The sequence below is a fragment of the Anguilla rostrata genome, chromosome 18, assembly GCF_018555375.3.
Source record: "Anguilla rostrata isolate EN2019 chromosome 18, ASM1855537v3, whole genome shotgun sequence".
NCBI lineage: Eukaryota > Metazoa > Chordata > Actinopteri > Anguilliformes > Anguillidae > Anguilla > Anguilla rostrata.
In genome coordinates, this window is record NC_057950.1 from 12,800,460 (window position 1) to 12,821,882 (window position 21,423).

The following is a 21,423-nucleotide window of genomic DNA, read 5'->3' on the forward strand; positions in this document are numbered from 1 at the left end:
TTCAGCCCCGTACACCATGCTACCTGTCCAAGATAAACACTTGCTTCCTCCATGCACACTGCAACCTGGTACACAACGCGCCACTTCACGTCTTAAGCACTCTCCAGCCAGTGGAAAGGTAATTTGTTATAATCTGAATGTAGGCAACAGTTAATCTCACTCACTGTTTAGAGTACATTCTGCAAGACACTGCTGCCCAGTCCAATACTCATGATCAAATTAAATTTCCGCTTGTTTGAGGCTTCTTTCCATGTCTGCACAGACCGACAAGTGACAAATACAGCCCTATAAAAAGAACGTCTTTCCAGGACAACAAAGTGACTCCTAAGGAAACATATGAGTAACTACAGCATGGCTATATTTAACATGTTCCCTCCAGGCATCCATGTTGCGCAACTTCACTTTATTTTTGACATATCATAAGATTTAATGTGTGCTCACACTGCCAGTCTCATCAAACATTCCAGAGTATTCTAGAAATGTGACATATATATTTTGCAATATCTGATAATACGACTTAACTTCAACAGAAGTGGTGTAGTGCCTCCAAAAAAACTATTCTTTCATCAATTACACACTTATCCTGCTGCATATACTAACAATACAGAAGGTACTTTATAATTGTCATGCAACAAAACAACATACACTTTTAACACAGGACATTAGTAATGATGAAAATGAAACAAGGTACAATGGCACATTTCGCAATTCATTCAATATCCCCTGCACTGTCAATGGACTATTTTACACAGATTAATATTTAATATGGAAGAAATTTAATAACAACAGTTAACATATGGAAAAGGGGAAGAACAGTGAATGATGCTTGGTAGTGAAGATAATGGAAGATAATGGCTAATGTTCAGCGACAACTGGCATCAAGCACGCACATCAGACATCTGTCATTTTTATGAATTCTTAGTTCGGCAGCAGAGACGTGTTCCAAAACGTGCCGAAAATCTCAACAAGTTAAGCAGGCATGCATATACTATATGCGTAAAAAATGATTATACGAAGTGAAGATGAAATGCTTTCACTTCCAATATCGGGAGACCACTGATGAGGGTGCTTTCTCAGTTAGCATAATTGTTCCATCATATCCGCACTTGACATTTCCGTAATATTTGCAGGAGTTGAAACAGACCCTTTTAACTTTAGCACTCTAGTTTTATGAGACTTTTCTTGAGCGCAGGATCCCTGCACGTTTGTACTTGTACACGTAGTAAATCATTTGGTTGCAGTTCCAAGCATTCCTCTAAATAGTGACTTGTACAATGGCCATTTACACAGCTGGACTTTAAGAGGTGTGCTGCAAAATGAAGCCTTTGGGCTGGAGAGATTTGCATGATGGCCCAAAACCCACGACCCCCCCAGCCTCCAGACACCAGCCAGCTTCCCTTCCTGTGGCACACTGCAGCCTATACCAGGAACCACTTTTATTTCTGGTTAGTTTCTGATTTGGAAAGATAAACACCATCTCCGATGAAAGCCAATCCACTAAAATGAAGCACATTTGTTTTATTCAGTGATTACAAGACCCGGGCTGATGCATTTCTAATCCATACATGGATATGTCATTTTGCTGCTTTTAATAACTCTTGCAGAAAGGATTGGACCCTTGATCGCAACATAATTAATACTTAATATAGAAATGACTGGAAAAGGCTCCTACTGCAGATTGCGTCCAGCGTTTTCCTGGCAGCGAGCTTTAAACAGCCATAAGTCATATTTGCGGCATTCTGTTGAGTGCACAGCATGGTTAAGATCAAAGTTTAAACAGGTGATGTGGAGCCAGGTTCCTCTGAAGGCCATTTTTCCTCATCAGCGTGATTAACATGAACCTGACCAGCAGAGTTACTCATTTCAATCCCTTGCCAGTTATCACCATTTGTCCATCCGATCCTTATCCGTCAGAAACCAAAAGCCAAAATCACCACGATAAAGGATCTCAAATAGCTTTTAGCCCAGATAGAGGATCTTGCATAGTGTTTCCTGAGATGGCATAAAAGCATTTCATACTTTGTTTCTTATTTTGTGAGACCAGACCACCTATCATAATCAAAACTGTGTGCACAACACTGCGGTCAAATGCCCGGGAGAGGGAGGCACTGCGGCTGGCGAGCAGGGGGTTGCCTGACCGAGGCGGGTCGTACCTTTGATGACGCAGGCTTCGGCCAGCAGGCGGAGGTGGTAGAGCGGCTGCTCGTCCCGGGTCAGGTCATCCAGCACCGCCCTGGCGCACATGCCTTGGGCGTCGCGGTAACGGCCCTGGACGTACTGCAGCTTGGCCATCAGGAGCAGGGCCTCGTTCATGTACCTGGGCTATCGGGGGCCGAAAAGCAAACACGGGTGTGTTTTATATCGGGACCGCTAAACCACGTAATCTGTTATTGTTTTATTGTATGTTTCGCATTTTCTTGTGTTTAGTATAAACTGTGTGTTTTTGGACTGCACTGCCTAAATTGCGTTCATGTGTTCATGATTCCAGCTGCCAAACAAAAGGTTTGTTGATGGGAAAATGTAGTTATATGATTAAATTCTTGTACAACCCCCCCCCCCCCACAAAAAAATAAAACTCTGTTTGTAGCAGCAGTGCCTTCTGTGAAAAACAATCACAATTTATTTATTTTTAAGAAGTTTTTCACAATATTTATGCTTAACTTTAAATTAAAGGCACAACATACGAAAGTGTTTATTCTTCAGAAAAACAATAGTTTGGAAGTTTCGCAAATTACCCGTATGAGCTCACCAGACTGTGTGTAGCCTGAAAAAAATGACGTATGATTTTCGCCGTGAGCGAAAGTCAGAAAGGAGTGCTCAGAGAAGACAGGCCTCCGGGCTCACCTCCAGACGGCCCCTGTTGAGGATGGCGCTGAGGTGGGCCCTGGCCTTGGCCAGTTTGGGCTGGTCCGTCTCTGTCAGGGGCGTGGAGCTGCGCAGCAGGGCCATGTTCTCCTGAAGGCACTCTTCCAACAGAGCCTCGGCCAGCAGCAGGTTCCCATAGTCATCTGGGGGGGGCAAAAAGAGTCAGCTTAAGTTAGAAAACCAAACAACTCTGAGTTCACGACACATGATTCAACCCACTTCCAGTGAAAATTCCTGGTAGAATAAAGATTAATTAGAAACAAAATAAAAGAAATAGGTCAGGAGCAATGTTCCCTCTAATTTTTCATGTATCTGGGCATACACACAAGCTCCCTGAGCAAACTGAGGACTACTGTGAGCAACATTAGATATGCACGCTTTATTTTTAAATAAGTAATTTGGTCCACTTAAAAAAAGACAAAAATCTGAAAAATGGGATGTGTAGATGTTATACAGTATGTGAGAGTCCTGCTTTGGCCATGGGAAGAGTCCTGCTTTGCCTGGCTGAGGGTCCTGTTCTGGAAGATATGAGACATATACACCTTTCAGACATAACATTTTGCTTACATTAAAACATTCACATTTTGCACAATGACTTGTGCTGTAGCTTGTGATACAGTGCAAATTCCTGTAACACTTTGTCTGTAAAATATCTAATTACACAGTTTTTCTTGGCATTTCTACTACCCATAAATGATCTAATAGTAACAACATTTAATGATTAATATCCATAAAGACAAAATCTTAATAACCGTCACTAGAATATGCACAAATCTGACTTAAATTTTACCTTATTTTTCACGTCTGTCCTTCTCACTTCTCCAATGGTTGTACACTTTGTCCAGGTTGATGGCTTCGTCTGCTTCTTGCTTTGACTTTATGCGCATCAGCTGGTCCAAATGTGTCACTTCAAGACGATTTCTGGATTTTGTTTTGATATGATTCATTAAACTAAATCCTCTTTCACAGTCGGCACTGGAAGCTTGAAATGTAGCACTTTGGCATCGCTGCATGTTTTGCAGAGTAGACCTTTCTCACTTGAAAAAGAAAAAATCTCACCCAATTTCACCGCTTTTTCTTCAATTTGCACATACTCCGACAGCCATTCCATCTTAAAAGAACAGCATTTCTTTTTTACTGTGGCTTGCTGAGTGGATGTGTCGCTTCCTGTTCGTTTCGCCATGATGCGGGGTTTGTATTAGCATCTATTAACCTGCTAGCTAACCTGCACGGCGCATATAGGCAGGGCCCAGACGCAAGCACCGTCAATGCCATGATTGGCTTCGTACCGTAAGTGAACCGTATCGTATCATTGGCTGGACACCTGTCACTCACTGAGTGAGAAACAAAAAAACAATATTATTGGGCGAATTAATTAGATTAGATTAGGTCTAATATTAGATATGAATTAATACGTTATGTTGATGTTGTTTATGCGCTGGATAGATTTTCTTGTGCGCTGAGAATGTGCGGGCAGTGCGCGATTGCGCACGCGCGCAGCTTAGAGGGAACATTGGTCAGGAGTAAGAAGTGCGTGCCAGGGGTGATGTGTGTGCAAAGAGAGGGATGGCACCATGAGAGGGCAGTGTGACACAAGCAGGGAGAGATGTAACAGATGTAGGAGAGATATGGGAGAGATGTAGGAGAGATGTGGCAGAGAAGTGGGGGAGATTTAGGAGGGATGTAGGAGAGATGTGGGGAGATGTGGGAGGGATGTGGGAAAGATATTGGGGAAATTTAGGAGAGATGAGGGGGAGATGTGGGGGAGATTTCAGAGAGATGTGAGAGATGTGGGAGAGATGTGGGGGAGATATGAGAGATGTGGGAGAGATGTGGGGGAGATGTAGGGGAGATGTGGGGGAGATGTGGGGGAGACGTGGGGAGATGTAGGGGAGATGTGGGGGAGATGTGGGGGAGATGTGGGGGAGATATGAGAGATGTGGGGGAGATGTCGGAGAGATGTGGGGGAGATGTGGGGGAGATGTAGGGGAGATGGCACTAGGCTGAGGGGGAAGCTCACAATAGACAGGACACAGAAGTCAGCTGCTGCTGCTCCTGCCAGTATAAACAGCATGCAGCCTCCAAGGTCTGTGCAGACACCAGCCTCCGCAGACCGGCTTTCGTGGCCAAGACAGTTTGCATGTCGAAACCAGTTTACAGAGTTTCACCCAATATCTTTCTCCCTCTCCGTCTTTCACAATCTTTGTTTACTGCTCAGCTGTGTGTAATTCCAGGCCCTCGACGAGCTTCATCCTGTTTGGAGCGACCCCCGTATCCCTCGGTCAGCTGCCCCAGCCTCTTTACAGCAGTTATTTGTTTGACTTTTACACACACGCCTGGGCCTCTCCGACACAGCCGCTCCCCTTCAGGTGTTCCAACAACCCCCCCTCGCATCAAAGCCGCCCGCGAGACCGATAACCGCGAAACAGGACGTCTGGCGCCCTGCGCGCACCGCGCGGCGAGATAAACATTCATACATCATCCTGCTGATCTCAACGACGGTGAAGAAGAGAGCTACGGAAGCAGCTGGCCTCGGTTCTCCGGCTCCCTCCTCCAGCAGCCCGTCTCCCAGCCCGATCACACCGGCATCCATCGCGATGTCACAGTTAGCCTCGACCGCCGGTCGCTTCGCGCTCTTAGTAACCAGCCCCCCGGCTGTCACCGCCAGCCCAGTGAGGCATATAAATCTGATCTTATCTCAACAGAAGCTTGTGCGGAGAGCAAGTTTGTCTTGACTGCCATCCATCCATACAATATGTTGACATTATAGGCATTTGGCAGACACTCTCATCTCGAGTGACTTACACAGATCACATTCTTTACATACAATCCATTTATACCGCTGGACAATAATTACAAAAGCAAACCAGGTTAAGCACATAGTTCAAGAGCACAATGGCAGAGCCCCACCTGGGAACTGAATCTGCTGCCTTGGAGTCATACTTGGAGTTCTTGGTATTAGAAGCCAACTGTCCTCTGCCACAGGGGGGTCACGTTAGGGAGCTTCCAGAATAAATTGCTTGGGAACGCATACCGGCCCGGGCTCATGTCATTCCAGACGTTATACTCTCCTGTGATTGTTAGGGCTGATAATTCAAGCCTTGCTGTGGGGAAGAACTGTGCTCTAAATGGAGGCAAGTCCACCCACATCAACCCGAGGGACCCTGTGTCTTGTGTTACAATTGCCCTGGGACAAGAGGTTGGGCATCTGCTATCTTACAGATTAGCATCCCATACCGATACAGCCCCATGAGTTCATGATTTTCCCACAGAAATAAAGATGACCACAGACTTTACTCAGAGCACTCCATATGGATATTAGCTTCTGTCGCCTATGACAGAAAACTTCAGACAACCAGGCAATAAAGCTTCCAACTCAGGTTGTTTTATTCTTATTGCTCTTCTTCACCTCAAAATTGGAACTATTTCAGGTAAGTACAACTACTCATTTCCAGATGAGCAGTAATGACAAAAAAAAATTCTTTGTTGTGTAGCACATCACCTGTGTTCGCACAGCTATGCAGATGCAGGGAGTTATATCCCTAGTGGTCACATGACCTACCAGGCTGCTTGTTGACACAATACATACAAAAGCAGACCATGATTAACAGGAGTGACCTTAGTTGTGTTTACATTACTGTGCCAATACCTTTGCTGAAGTACATGCGAGAGAGAAGAAAAAAGAGAGATAGAGGGAAAGAGAGAGAAAGGGAGGGGAAAATAGCGAGAGAGAATAAGAGAGAGCAAACTAAAGAGAATGACAGAGGATGGTTGAATGAAAACACACAGATATATCTGGTGCAGAATGACATCACAGCAGACACAAGTTCCTGTGGTTTAGAAATACTGACAGTGAGTCTCTTTTGCACATCATTCAATAACAAGTGCAGAAAAAAGCAGGCCTCCCTTGGATGTCTGACATCACAGTGCCACCACACCTCCACGTGACTGCATTTACTCATAAGTGTGGGAGTAAAATCCAATTTAGAATCTGCGTGTAACAAATCAATCAATGCCAAGGCGTGTCCGTGCTGGGAAAGGAAATAGCAGAATGTACATTTAGACACCAGAAAAACATGCAGGAAACGTTTTATACATCTCCAACGAGACTGGGATACAGTGTCTCAAAACAGGTGTAAGCCAAGGAACCTGGGGACTCCTCAAGGTCACTCTAGTGGGTTTGTTTTTTTTTTTTTTTAATGGACCCTGCTGAAGTAGTTTACGTTTCCCTGGCAAACAGCCGGTGTTGCAAAGCCGGATAACTGAGCACACCTCGACTCCATTTGCCTTTCTCTTCTTCCCCGCTTTTCCTGGCACAAGTGGTTTCAGTGCCCTCTCTGTGTGTACTTTTGGCTTTTTTGGAACACAGGATACGCCATCATATGTCAAATGAACAGCTGCATGGAACATGGAAAAACTGCAGTTCAATAGGTCGCTTAAGCTGTATTTAACGTTCATGCCCCCCGAGGGATAACTCCTACTCCAGCAGTCCCTGAGAACTACGAAAACTTCTTCAAAATGTCTGCTGGCTTCCTGGATGCTGCTGCCATCCTCAAATTGTGATTGGTAGTACAGGACATTGTCCCATTGAGGTTTGCTGTATTAGTATGAATTATTTAGAAAATTGTGCGCAGTTGCATAATCCGTGGGTAAATATGAAAACACAGTCAAAAACGAAACCTTGGTTTCAAGTTCTGGAGCCCATGTGTACCACAAATAAATAAATAATAATGATAATAATTATAATAATAATAATTATTATTATTATTATTATTACAATGCATTAATTGTTGTTAATGTTTTTTGCAAATATGTCAGCAAAAAAATCTAAACGTGAGAAAAATAACGTAGTAAACTGAGCTTGAACTGAACTCTATTTGCGCTATAAAGTCACCAAAGCTACAAGGAAATGTGACCAATGTACAGAGCTAGGCATTAATAGCTCATGTCAAGCAGACACGCGACGCATTATATGGAAAACTATATTGTTATACACGAATAAACCGAAACCAATGTGCATTTCATAGAAATTCAGGAAACAATGCTCCCACTAGTTATAAAATATGCGCAAGCTATTGAATGAGTTTCACTGAACTGAACAGCCCTCAAAATTATCTTCAGTGATCTAAAAATGGGAGACAACCAATCTACTTTTGGCAAGTGAGTATAAACGTTGTCCCCTCATGGGAGCAAATGACTTTACTTTGAAAGTACAAAGTTCAGTTCGTGCGGAACTGTCGTTTTAAATTGCGAGATTTGAGGCTTTCATTTATTCCAGAGCAGAAACACCAGGACACATTCAGCAGGTTTAAATCACATACCGTCCTCGTGGATACGCGCGGACACCAGTTGCTCCACCAGCGTGGGTATCTTGTCCCATTGACACTCCGCACGACAGCGTTCGATCTCTGCCTCCAGTCGATACTGCGAGAAGGAGATCCTCGCAGCCATCCTCGATCTATCCCGGGAAGCGTACTCCCCGGACACTACAGGAGTTACTGCGGACTGACAAGTCATACAAAAATAAATCTCACTGAGCATGTGCACGGCGGTACCCGAGAGTTGACGTATGAGTAAAAAAACAGCACGACTACTTCTACGGTACCAGAATGAAATGTATGTTGTGCCCATGGTTGTTTTAGAACAAGTTATACCTCATAGTAGTATAGTGAGACATGAAATTATTTGCAGCATTTTTCATAACCCTGGAACAATTTTCTATTGTGCATGTTCTAACTCCTTGAATTCAAACTGACAACAATAAGTTCAGCATATTGGTCACACCCCCACACACACACACACATCATTAAACACTTCAACAAACAGCATTAAAGGTAACTATCAACTTCTAATGCACCAGTTGGGTCTGAAACAATATGTAAAAATTTGGTTTGCTTCACATTAGTTAAATGCCAAACTTTTTTCTGTCACTGGGAGTTCCCAATGTGCAAATACAGTGCTATGAAAGTACTGAAAGCCAATTCCGACAGTCAAAACTAAAAAACAGATCCCAATGTGTGCTTATAGTTACAGCCAATAAGCAAGCATAGGGCATACTCTTATGCAGATGTGGGGGCTGTCTATGCAGCAAGGTCAAGCTATAACCCAGTACAACAAATCCCAAATGCACAGAACTGTAAGCAAGTCGGCCTAATTACTTTTCAATTACAATGTCCTTACTGCTTTTTCATAATCAATCTGATCAGAAATCAAGCTGATCAGAAATCAAGCTGATAAATAACCCACAGAACATTAACAAAGGTACTAACCCATTTCTGATACTGATTTACTGGGCGCTGACCTGTGTTTCCCCTCATCTGCCGGAAGAGTGGACTGCACTACTTCCTGCTAAAAATTTGTTTGCTACAGAATATGTATTCAAAACCATCTCTCCAGGGGAAGGCTATAATTTGAATGCCTCCAATTCACTCTCCTTTCCAGTTGGCCACAGTATTTATGTGTGTGTGTGTGTGTGTGTGTGTGTGTGTGTGCATGCATGGATGGCTATTCAAATTTTAATGGCATATGAAAATATCTATCTTATTAATGAAGAAGTCTATATTGGGTAAGTATTAGGACAGTGACATTTTTTGTCGTTTTGAATCATATCCCAGAACATTGGATTTGAAATAAAACAATGAATATGAGGTTAAAATGCAGAATGTCTCCTTTTTTGTGAGTATTTATATCCATATTGGATGATCCGTGTAGGAACTACTTTTTATGTACAGTCCCTTCATTTTAGGGGAGCAAAAGTAAAGGGACAATTGGCTGCTTGGCTGTTTCTTGGCTAGCTTTGCATCTTTGCTTCATTACTTCCTGCACAATCATGCACAAGAAACTAGCAAAAGGTGTACAGTTGATTCTAGATGTGGAATGTGCGTCTGGAGTCTGTTGCCTCTCGATCATAGTAAAATAATTTTATGCTAACGTCACAAAAAGCAATGTGAACACATATTATTAGCAGCAATAAAAAAGGAATCAAGAGTTTCCTGCCTCCTTATTCCTTGCTCAACCAGGTGTGACTTAAGTGAATAAGGAATATAAATAAAGAATAGCGCAAAAATGATTTGATTAATAAAACAATTTTATTAAAATGTGTAAAAGTAATGCATGTGGATTCCAATGTTTCCTGTGCACTGAAGGTCTATGGACAGAAACGTTGAACGTCTGGGCACCATTTTTGCAGGAATGTGAGGGATTGAAACTCGATGTAATCGCCTAAAAATGTCTACGCCGCGCGGGTCTTTTTTTTATAACAAAGCAAGCGTAGACTCGCATTAACACGTTGATCTTGCGCCTACATACAGTACACTTGGCTACAACAGTTCAAGCCATATTGGGTACACCGGGTCGTAAATTAACAAGACCAGATCAAAACCTAGTATATGGCTGGACCGAACCTGCTGACCAATGGTGTAACTTCCTAAGTCAGTCACAAACATGCGCGGTGTAACTTAATCACTCAATAACTTCACGTTTATAGGGCTGGCCCGCTGTTGAGGTCCAGGCAAATTTAATTCTAATATAACGTTAATAATGATGTAAACATGAAAGTGAACACATCGCCTCCATGTGGACAAACTGATAACTGCGGAAAGTATAATTGATCCACGCAGCTGTATGCAGCAAAGGCCACAGTAACTCCAACGTTAAGTCAGTCTACAATTTCGTGCATGAACTGGAATTTGAGTAAGATTATGAATCGGCAATAGATAAATAAATACATCCCAATCCCACAGCTAGACGTTGAGAGACACACATTCTTGCAGCAAGTTTTTGCTAAATTAGTGTAATGTCATGAAATCGTCCTTGTTCTGCGTTTTTTCTGTTGCTTTTTCAGGGCTGTGCTTATGCCCCACAGTTGTTTAGTCCTCAGGGCTAGACAGTGCTTCAAGGAGAACGTCAATTAATTCAAATGCATTAGCATGCTCCTACATTTTTCATTTTAGGAACACAGGTGCTGGTTGGAAAAAAAATGCTAGCGTACAGCCGTGCTTCCCAAATTTGTCTTTTAAACAAATTATATTCAGATCGATCGGAGTCGGCAAGTTGCTTTAAACAGATTCAGTAACGTAACAGATGTTAGGCTTGCTCCTGTGGGGGTTTAGGCTAGGGCTGTCTGTAAAGCGTATTGTGACAACTGTTGTAAAATACGCTATATAAATAAAATTTGATTGATTGATTGATTGATGTCACTTATATCACAAGTAACTAATTTTACTGTTTATTTTACAAAACTTACAGCATTGCCCTAAAATCTGATTGACAAACTGAAGTCCATACATCTGGATAAAAAACGAACGTTATCTATATCCAAGTTAATGTTACTATATAACTTTGCTGGTGTTTAACCCTTTTGAGTGCACTGTTTCAAGCCTACTTCGATGACAACGCACATTGAATGATGGCTAGCGATGTTATATTCATCAATAAAGACACGACCAAAATATCACATAACGTTAACTGACTAGCTAGCTAACATGTGAGTTGTGAATAGGATGGATGAACTGGGGAGCAAGCGATCTAGCCTAACTTACCTTCGCTAACCACATATTGACATACGCAGTACTATTTATTTATCTGCACTGAACCAGTTAACGGGGTATTTGTCCATTCAGCCTCGGGTAATTTCGGCTAGCTACGTTAGCTACCTTGCTTGCCAGCAAGCTAACATTAGCTGACCAACCAGCAAGTTAACTTAGTTCGCTAGTTAGCCGGCTAAATATAGCTACGGTAACGTCTAGGGAGCTATTTTGCTACTAAAAGTAATAACAAATAGAACCTCCAGTCTTCTGAAAAAGGCTTTGGCAGCAACATTTTCTCTGTAAAGGTTTGACATTGAGGTAGCTGACAAATACGAGCGCTGTCCGCTCAATGTTGACACACCAGCTCACATTCTTGCTCCCATTTTCGGAGAAGGACGCTAATCAGCTCGACGTGGATTACAGACAGTGGAAGAATTCTACCAATGATGTCACGCGTTGTAAACCAATCAAAGTGTAGATGCCGGGTCCCTGAGGTGAAAGGTTGCTACGGCGAGCATCAATGACCAATAGAAATAAGGGGGGAAAGCGACGACTTGTTTCAAGTACAGCGTTGCACAGAGGACCATTATATTTCAAGTTCACTTTCTTCAAAGCAGGTAAGTGAGATAAATGTGTTCTAATCAATATTTTAATCTTAGGGTGCAGTACGATATAAAATGTGATTTTTTTCATAAAAGGGACTGTGCCTTTGTGCAGTATACCGATAGGCAGTAAAAAACATAACGTTAATTATGGCTCGCCAGACTGGCTGTTAGTTATTCTGTCAATCCAGTCTAGACCGTGTAATGAGAGCTGAGTTGTGTGCAAATTATCTGCTAGCTTCGTAGATGGCTATCTCATCGACAGACTAGGCTATAATTCTACCTCGACAAAGCACAGGGTCTCATCAAATAGCTTACGGTAGCTAACTTGCCTGTTTCTGTCGATTGTTTTCTTATTTAAATTAACTGAAAGTGGCTTTTGAGAGTAACAGTTGGCTAATTAGTTAGTTAAAACTGTTTTAATTGTTTTTAATGAAATACCACGAATAAGAAAGAAAAACTTGCAAAAATAGCGGGGTCGTCCCACCCGGAATATTGTTTAGCCCTGTAGCTGTTGTCATGACGTCATCACACGTACAAAGGAGCACAGAGTACCGTTACCCTGTATCTATGTCAGTAAAAAGCGATTTCCCCATGCAATGTTAATGTAGTATGAGAAAGTTAAGGTGTGCGGCATAGTACCTCTTTGCCAGGATCTTCCCACTGTAACCATACATATAGATTATCATATTCGAAAGTGCTTGAACACTATACTTCAAGACTCATCAATAAATCGAAAGCCAATGCTTGTTTACTGAATTCACTGTTGTCAGTGTAATTACAGCCTAATGGTTAGAGTGATGTTCTTCATCAGTGGCGGTTGTGTTTTGTGTTTCACATTTCTGATCCCTCAAGCTGTCTGGTGTTGTATAGAGTCGCCGGCACGTGTCCACCTCACCCAGCCGGTAAACAGAGTGTGTGGAATGCTGTGGAGAAGGAGAGATGGCCGGAGCATTGCGCGATGCTCGCTGCTCTTGGTCACTGCTCTGCTGTTCGCCCACGCACACGAGTCAGATCCGCATGGCCACCCGGACGTAGCGGAAGGTCACCGGCCGAACATGCGTCTAGACAAGAACATGGTTCAGGACAAGGAGTGAGTCCTCTGTTGTAATGTCCATTGACAATGTAGTGCACCTGCTCATTAAAGATGATTCTTCAAGGTCGGCCACTGATTCTTCCTGACATACAGTACAGTCAGTAAGTATTTGGATGGCGACACAACTTTTGTTATTTTGGCTCTGTACTGCAGCACATTGGATTTGAAATGAAATGATGAAGATGATGTTAAACTTCAGACTGTCAGCTTTAAGCATACAGTGCCATGAAAAAGTATTTGCCCCTTTTTGTTTTCCTCAATTGTTGCATATTTGACATACTGAATGGGTTCAGATCTTCAGACAAAATGTAAAATTAGACAAGGGTTAACTTTTTATTGCACCTATCCTTATTGAATCTAAACATCTCTCATATTGAACCTTACCATCAGAGTAAACTAGTCAACACAAAGTTATTACAAGCACACTATGCCGTGACAAAAGGAAAAAAAGATGTTGAAATGTATCAGTCTGGAAAGGGTTACAAAGCCATTTCTAAGGCTCTGGGACTTCACCAAACCACTGTGAGAGCCATTATCTCCAAATGGAGAACACTTGTGAATAGTGTGAATCTTTCCAGGAGTAGCTGACCTGCAAAAAATTTATCCTAGGGTGCAGCAACAACTCATCCAGGAAAGTCACAAAAGATCGCCACGTCAGCAAATGAAATGCAAGTTCAGTTGTATTCAGGTCGGGTGATTGACTTGGCCAAAAGTGATGCAAAAACATACAGTTGGCTAAGAAACAGTTGAGCAGCCAGCTGGCCAATTCCTTTTGGGGGGGTGACTTTATATAAAGGGCTATAATTTCTATATGGTTCACCAAATATGGTTGTAAATACCCTCATATTAAAGGAGACAGCACTTTGGCCTCATATTCATTGCTTCATTTCAAATCAAATATACTGGAGTAAAGAGCCCAAACAACAAAAATAGTCACTGTCCAAATACTTATGGACTGCACTGAATTTCACTAAATAAAAACCAATGACTACTACAACACAGTGCACTTAAGAAGGACAGTTTCACCAGCTATTGATCTAACACTTGGTTATATCGGGGCAGGACGGAGTTGGTCACTTCCATTGTGAGTGACACAGTGCTGAAATGGACTCGTTTCTTGTCTGTTGTGACATCGGTTGGTCGTAGCATTTTCATGAGCGTCTGCTTTCTGATTCTATCTGTGCTGCTGCTGTGCTTGTGAGAGGCTGTGATGTCCACCAGCGCCCTTACTTACCCTCTGCCCCCCCCGCCAGGCACATCATGGAGCATTTGGATGGAGTAATCGATAAGCCGGAGTCAGACATGTCCCCCCAAGAGCTGCAGCTGCACTACTTCAAAATGCACGACTATGACGGCAACAACCTGCTGGACGGGCTTGAGCTTGCTACCGCCATCACGCATGTGCACAAAGAGGTACGCGAGCGTGCACGAGCCCACTCTCCTCGTGCCATATTACGCGTTGTGGATTACTGCCCCCTCAGGAAATGCGGTCTTAGACCCGACTCCCTGATATAGCTCCAGGAAAAAGAGTCCTTTTTTCATCTGGGTTAATGGAGTTCTGTGCTTTAGTGTCGCAACACCTCCAATGTCCAAGATTATTGAAGTTCATATGACAAGTAATACCAAATGGAAAGTCCCATGAATTTCTGCTCCATAGTTGGTCATGTTGGCTATTGAGTTGATCCGTGTTTAACAACTTAATTATTAACTTTTATATATTCTTTTATGCACAAACCTTCAGATTTAAAAATGCAATATCAGACCATATACTCGTGATTTTATCAGTAGCACCAGTAGGCCCTCTTGACAGTATTTGTAGAGAGCTAGAGGGCCTGAAGGAGAATTTATGTAATTAATCTTCAGCTAATGGTTGGGAAAATATTTGCTTATTGTGTCCTCACCCATATAAATGTCTTGAGGGGACTTGTGTTCATGCTGTCCCAGACCTGTGTGTAAAGCTAAATCATTTCATTTGCATTAACAGGAGAGGGGAGAGGAAAGTCAACCAATGAGAGAGGAAGACCTCATAAATTTGATAGACGATATCTTGAGAGACGATGACAAAAACAACGATGGGTACATCGATTATGCAGAATTTGCCAAATCTCTCGAGTAAAGGAATGGGGTATTGAGAAACTGTGAAATGTGCTACAAGGGTGAACATAGTCACCTTCCTCTTTAAAAAAAACTGCTAGAAAGAAGCAGCCTTTAATTTGCCTGAGCTAGTGAAAGTATTTTGGACTGAGTTGGCACTAGCTCAGCTGTACCAGCATAAGTGGTTAATTTCAGTTCAAATGTAGAAACTGCCGAAAATGTCTGCTGTATGCAATAAAATCATGATAGTAATGTCCCTGTAGGTCAGTGCCAGTGTTGCTATTTAATGAAGAGTTTATTTGCAATAACTAATCTGGAGATTGTTGCATCAGATGTCCATCATTGTGGCATTTCTCACAATGAGTTAAATCCTTGGTGTAGGGGTAACGATGTAATCAGGATATATGTTTCCACACACACCCCCTCCCATCTAAAGTCAAGGCATTGCCATTGTTTGCTTGTGTTAAAGCGATGGCAACCAAGACATGCATAAAGTAAAGTGTCCAGTGTGGATAAAATGGCCAGCTTCACTTCCCGAATGCTTAGGTAGGGATGGAAGCTACAAGGTCAGGGCTGCTGCAGGGTTTCCAAAGGTTTCCTGCAGGAGGAAGGTACCCAGATGTGCATCTCACACTTGGTCCTGCAGTGTCAGCTGGACACCTGTGGCAGTTTTTTTTTGTATGATGGCCAGGGATATAGGTGAGTCACAGAAGAATCATGAATTGTACAGCAGCAGCAGTAGTGTGACATTTTGTATTCGCTGTCCGAATATAGGTGTGAAATTGTAATGTAAAACATGACATGTGCATGGTCCTTCTGTGGCCTCCTTACCTGGCTGGGTGGACCAAGGTGGAGGTTCAGTGAACAAGCCAAACAAGTGATCACTGGCATCTGGCACCATGTGAAAGGCTCTGAGCTGCAACTGACTGAAGCTTTCCTACATTAAGTAATTGAATGTCAAATAGGAATGTTCTCTTTGTGCGTTTATAGTTTCTGACTGGATTAACCTGAGCACCATTAATAAATGCAGAAAACCTAAATCAGAATCCTATCGATGTTCATGTTGGCTGCTTTCGTTTCAGTGATGTTAAATGTACAATGTAGTACCAAACATGAACTACTGTAGTTGTGAAATGGCTACATATCACTATAAAGCAGTTCAGGGTCTGTGCAATAAGGCCACATTAATTCTGTTCAGTCCATTTGTAAAGTGAATTGTTTTCTAAAGAAAAACCAAAACTCTTTATAACAAATATTCTATTTTCAAATAGTGTCATTAATTGTTTTGTGATACCTGTGTGTTGAAAAGCAAATGCCTCTTTGTATGACTTCAGATACTGTGACATTAGTTAAGTGAAGCAACAGTGTTTTATGTCTAATTTACAGCCAAAATAAAATAGACGCATAACACAAACGCCTCTCTCAACTGGTTTTGAGTGAAACTGAAAAACTTATGCAAATGAATAGGATTTGCATTCACATGATGTTTTGCAGAGTTTCTCACCATTGAAAATGAAATGTAAAACCTGGAATAAACTGAAGAAACGAAGGTAGAGGTGAATCATGCTTATATTGTGGAACAAGGCTGGGCACAAGTTGTGGCTAGTGTCATTAGCAAGAATGCTCTTAACAGAGAGACACGAAAATGGAGGAGCCTTCATACTTCTAATTAGTGCATATTTATTTTTTGACAATTTTTCACTCTGCTCTTCCTGCACTAGCATGTTGAGGCAAATATAAAGCTTGTCCTCATTTCCCCTTTTTGAGGCTTGTCATGGCATTTTGAATATAGAGTGCACTCCCCTATGTTCAATTTACATACAGGAAAATTGAAAAGAATGTACAGTGTGGTTGGTAGGCCGCACACGTGTCTGGTATTACTCTAACAATATTACAGCAGCTTCTCTGTTTTTATTGTGCCTATGTACATATATTCTGTACCTACATCTGACAGTAAGAATACTGGGCGAAAGTTATCTGAAATTGGTTAGGCTGTTTTTGGATGCTACAGCTAGCTTTAGAATCATTGTAGATTCAGGCGTGTCACACTGGCAGCCTCTGCTCAGCTGTACAATAGCGAAGACTAAAAAAGAATACAAATAAAAATCAGGACGACTACAAAGAACTACACACACTGTGGCTATAAAAACATTTCATTGGGTACTTCCACACCCCACACACACCCTCACTCCCTGTTTACTCAGGGATAAATGCGGACAGGCCTAGCTCCAGTGATTGGCCGGTTCCAGTCCAGACATGGAGGCCAGGGAGAGAATGGGAGTGGCCAGGGTGGGGGCGGGTGCCCCCATGGTCCGCAGCTGGTTGTACCAGTCTTCGTGCGGGCGGGGTTGCGGGGCGGAGGCTGCGGGGCAGGAGAACTGACCTCCAGGAGCAGGGTGAGCGTAGGCGGCGGGAGACAGCATGGAGGAGAGGCGGGGGATGTGCGAGAGCGAGTGGGGGTACTGGTACGGCCTTCCGGCCCCGCTCGCTGGCATGCACATCCCGCCCATCAGGCCCCCGCAGCCTGGCAGCACCCCCACGGGCATGGCCTTCTGAGACGCCCGCTCCTGCTTCCGCTGCTTGGCACGCCGGTTCTGGAACCACACCTGGAGGGGTGGGGGCAGGTGAAACATTTCTAAATGGGACACCTGCTCAGTATAGTACCTCCTCTGTAGATAGGGATAATATTTAACCCTGGCAATCAGTTTCAGATGCCATTTCCTTGTATTGATCTTTCCATTACTGCATAACATAATCACTTATCATAGTTTGATCAGGGGTGTCCAATCTAATCTGAAAAGGGCCAATGTGAGTGCAGCGTTTTGTTTTAGCCTGGCGTTATGATACCTGATTCAACTAATTATCCAATCATGGTCTTCAATCAAAACATTGATAAGTAGAGTCGGGGTCTTGGTGCTGGGCTAACACAACAATCTGCACCCACATCTGCCCTTTTCAGATTAGACAGGCAAAACCTGGTCTAAATGGCTAAATGTGTTTTTCTGGGGTGATTATTCTCCAGTAGAGAATGTCTGAGTAGCTGTGTGTGCCAACATCATTGATCAGTTATCCTGTAAAATAAACTCAATTTTTTCACAAGGAAAAAAAGCCCTGAAACAAACAGCGCAATGTCGAAAATCTGCCTATTTTCAGCACTTTTATTTTAGATTCTTAGTAGCACAATCTTTTGATTTTAATTATACTCATATGTCTTGGTGAAAATCTATTCACTATTTTATGCTTTGCTGCATAAGAGCATCTGCAAAATGAATATATGTAAATGTAAAGTAGTTACAGAAATTGTCCAACAACATTTTTTTACTAATTAAATGTAGTTGTGTAATACAATTGACACATGCACTAGTGGTAGGGCACATACATTTTTACGTTCATGTACTATTTTCCACTTCACCCTATACTTTCATCAATCGCCTCTTGGCATCTCATCTGAGCAGGGAAATTTTAGAGAAAGCACAAAGCTGCAATAAAAAACCTAAGAGATGCTCAGAGGTGCGGTGGGTCTCCTGCCAGTGTCTGTGCTTGAGGGGGCTGCACTGAATTAACTTTTTTCCACCCTTGCTGGCATAATGAAATTTTCATTGTGGCTTGCCATATTGTTTGCAAATTCTCAATTTAGAAAAAAGATGTGGGAGTAAGAAAAACTTTTAAGGAGGTTTAATTTTCATTTTTCCCACCATAATGTTGTCTCTAGCCTGAGGGTCCTCACCTGTATACGGGCTTCATTTAGCTTAGTTACCCGCGCCAGCTCTTCGCGACAGTAGATGTCCGGGTAATGGTTCTGACCAAAAGCCACCTCCAGGTGTTCCAGCTGTTCTTGACTGAAGGTGGTGCGGTGGCGCCTGCGCGCTGGAGACGGGTAGTGTCCTGCTATGTGCGCACCAAACCCAAGGCTTGCGGTCGTGATTTTCTTTGGAGGAATATCAACGTCTGCATTTAACAAAAATAATAATAAGATGTGATGACTGAATGGATAAATAAAGTAAAAAAAATACTGTCCTTTCGTTCTTGGAAAGGGTCGATTCTGGAAAATATGCTTTTAGTGAACTTTAGCATCATATATGCGTCTCCGGTTACCTGAAATTTGACACAGGCCGGGAAAAGTGTCCCCGCTAGCGTGGGAAGTGAAGTGTTTGGTTTGCTTTTCCTCGTCTCCGCGTCTGTGTGGTAAGCACGTATATACCCCACAGAAGATGCTTTATAAAGAACCTGAAACTCTGGGATTAAATGGTCTTTACCCACCCTAAAAACTACGGGGAACCAAATAACCACTCGGCTTTATCGCCACAATTTAATATCGTGAGAAAGCAATGACAGAGCCAAAAGGATTGTGTTCAGATTAGACCAACAATAGACTACATGGCGACTAATTTGTCAAATTGGTTGACTGGCTTTTGCTTCTACTAGGAGGCGAGAAGACGCATTTGAACATTGGGTTAGTTCTTCCAAAATTATGGCATGTTTTTCTTGAATGGTTAAAAATTGTTTCTAAAAACACCCCGTGAAAATTGAAAATGAGGTCATAGCGTTTTTCGTTTGCGAGCTCGATGTAGGCCTACCTACCAAATGGAATCAAATCGTTGAACTGGCAAACATTACACACTTCACACCCGAGTTTCATTTTTTTTAAGCTGGCCTATAAAGGAAGAAAATCCACTTGTAGCCTACATTTCTGTAGCGTGTGTGTGGTCGTGCAACTGAATGCATCAGGGCCTGTTAAGAAATCAATAGGCGCCTAATTAGGTTGTTGAACACGTGTTTCGAGTTCTTTCATCATTTTTCTTTAAGAATTTTTTCCTTAAACATTAGCACAATATAGGTTGAGCTCGTCATTTGCTTTGTCTTTGAATTCAAATGGTTAGTTTTAGTGGTCATGTGTCCTCACTTTCACAAATTAGGAGTCTATTGATTTACCTCAGCATTTATTTTAATCCATTTAAAGATTTTAACTTATTGCTTGCAATATAGCACAAAAAGCACAAGGTGAACATGGGACTTTCGTTCTTTATGGCGTGCGAAATTTCTGACAAAATGGCATAAGAGTGTAAATAAATTCATCTAAACATGAAAATCACATAATTAAGAAAAATTGATAGCTTGTAGAAATTCTGGGATTGCAGTTGTTGTTGAAATGAAAACCAGCATACACAGTGGTCCCCAGGACCAAGTTTGGTAACCACTCGTCAACATAATGGATTTAACTTGAGAATGAATATACTGTATCACATCATGCATTTTAAACACTTCCATCCATCAGTTTCAAATGGAGCAATTATTATCATTCTAATATAGGCACATTAAAATCGAAATGATTTAATAGTAATGTAATTAGATTTTTTTTTTAGATTTTTGTACATAAGTAGACCGAACAATCGATATAATAAAGTATTTTAAATTGAGAATGAGATACTTTATATTGACTTTAGTTATTTTGTCACCATACAAATATTTTTGTTCTAACCTAACGTTGGTTTTAACAACAGCTCAAATCATTTAACGACAATTAACAGTCTGTATGATTATGTTAATGTTATTAATATTATTATAGGAACTAATTTCTAAATCAGAGGTTCTACAGAATTCAGGTTTGATCAGTCGTATTTACAGGGGTAAAGAGAAGCGCTCACCCACACTGGAGCTGACGGTGCCCGTGTCGGAGTAGAGGTCGGGGTGCTGCTGTTGGCACTTGCCTGGCTCCCCCATTCCAGGCGTCCGTTGGGCCATGAAGGCGGTAAAATATAAGCCGAGTGATGACCTGCAGCGCTGTTGACATCTCTGTCCAAGGCACCACTTTTGAACTGCAGACCACCCTGACGTCACGTGGAAGTCGTACCTGAGTCACACCCACTTGCAAAGCCCACCTGTAAGCAGTCTGAAGGCAGTACATCCTAGCCAACATGACGAATTAGAATGTTTATAAGGGAAACCTATATAGATTTTAGTGTTTCAAATTTTACTGGAAAACGACAATATTCTCTATTTTTAAAATTGGGTCATTTTACCATGCAATTGGAGTGTCCGTATTTTCTCAGGACATGCAGTCCTCTGTCCTTGTTATTTGACCAGGACATGTCAGTGATATTTCAAGTCCTGAGTGACTGTAAAATAATTTCTTCTTCCTGAGCCTATGGTGTTCAGTAGTACTACATGACTGACAGGTCCTTGGTGAAGTCTTCTTCTGATGGCTCCCCTCCCTCTCAAACAATTCACTGTAATTTGA

At 42.2% G+C, this 21,423-nt stretch overlaps 3 protein-coding genes and 1 long non-coding RNA gene across 6 annotated transcripts in view; 1 reads left to right on the forward strand and 3 right to left on the reverse strand.

Moving 5' to 3' along the window:
* The window catches only part of ttc7a (tetratricopeptide repeat domain 7A), a 72,204-nt gene extending 60,390 nt beyond the window's left edge, over nucleotides 1-11,814 (reverse strand). Inside the window, 4 exon segments of the mRNA XM_064318289.1 lie at nucleotides 2,154-2,322; nucleotides 2,845-3,008; nucleotides 8,187-8,370; nucleotides 11,651-11,814. Of these exon segments, the coding sequence (XP_064174359.1) occupies nucleotides 2,154-2,322; nucleotides 2,845-3,008; nucleotides 8,187-8,370; nucleotides 11,651-11,707 (574 nt within the window). The 5' untranslated portion in view covers nucleotides 11,708-11,814.
* LOC135245307 (uncharacterized) lies at nucleotides 3,225-3,853 on the reverse strand. Its single transcript, XR_010327192.1, has 2 exons — nucleotides 3,656-3,853; nucleotides 3,225-3,383 (listed from the first exon to the last, which is right to left on the reverse strand). It is a non-coding gene; the product is annotated as an uncharacterized LOC135245307 (long non-coding RNA).
* Nucleotides 11,815-11,872: 58 nt separating the features above from the next.
* On the forward strand, nucleotides 11,873-15,447 carry mcfd2 (multiple coagulation factor deficiency 2, ER cargo receptor complex subunit). Of its 2 annotated transcripts, none has more exons than XM_064318292.1 (4): nucleotides 11,873-12,010; nucleotides 12,851-13,088; nucleotides 14,345-14,504; nucleotides 15,076-15,447. In XM_064318292.1, the coding sequence occupies exons 1-4, from the start codon at nucleotides 11,914-11,916 to the stop codon at nucleotides 15,205-15,207; spliced, it is 627 nt and encodes a 208-aa protein (XP_064174362.1). In that variant the 5' UTR covers nucleotides 11,873-11,913; the 3' UTR covers nucleotides 15,208-15,447. The 2 variants fall into 2 exon arrangements, with proteins under 2 accessions (XP_064174362.1, XP_064174363.1); XM_064318293.1 differs by having other exon boundaries at nucleotides 11,875-12,010; nucleotides 12,869-13,088.
* A 1,398-nt stretch (nucleotides 15,448-16,845) lies between these two features.
* prop1 (PROP paired-like homeobox 1) lies at nucleotides 16,846-21,085 on the reverse strand. Of its 2 annotated transcripts, none has more exons than XM_064318290.1 (3): nucleotides 20,831-21,085; nucleotides 18,913-19,133; nucleotides 16,846-17,791 (listed from the first exon to the last, which is right to left on the reverse strand). In XM_064318290.1, exons 1-3 carry the CDS (start codon nucleotides 20,925-20,927, stop codon nucleotides 17,408-17,410), a joined length of 702 nt encoding a protein of 233 aa, XP_064174360.1. In that variant the 5' UTR covers nucleotides 20,928-21,085; the 3' UTR covers nucleotides 16,846-17,407. The 2 variants fall into 2 exon arrangements, with proteins under 2 accessions (XP_064174360.1, XP_064174361.1); XM_064318291.1 differs by lacking the exon at nucleotides 20,831-21,085 and adding an exon at nucleotides 19,767-20,484.
* Nucleotides 21,086-21,423: the final 338 nt, after the last annotated feature.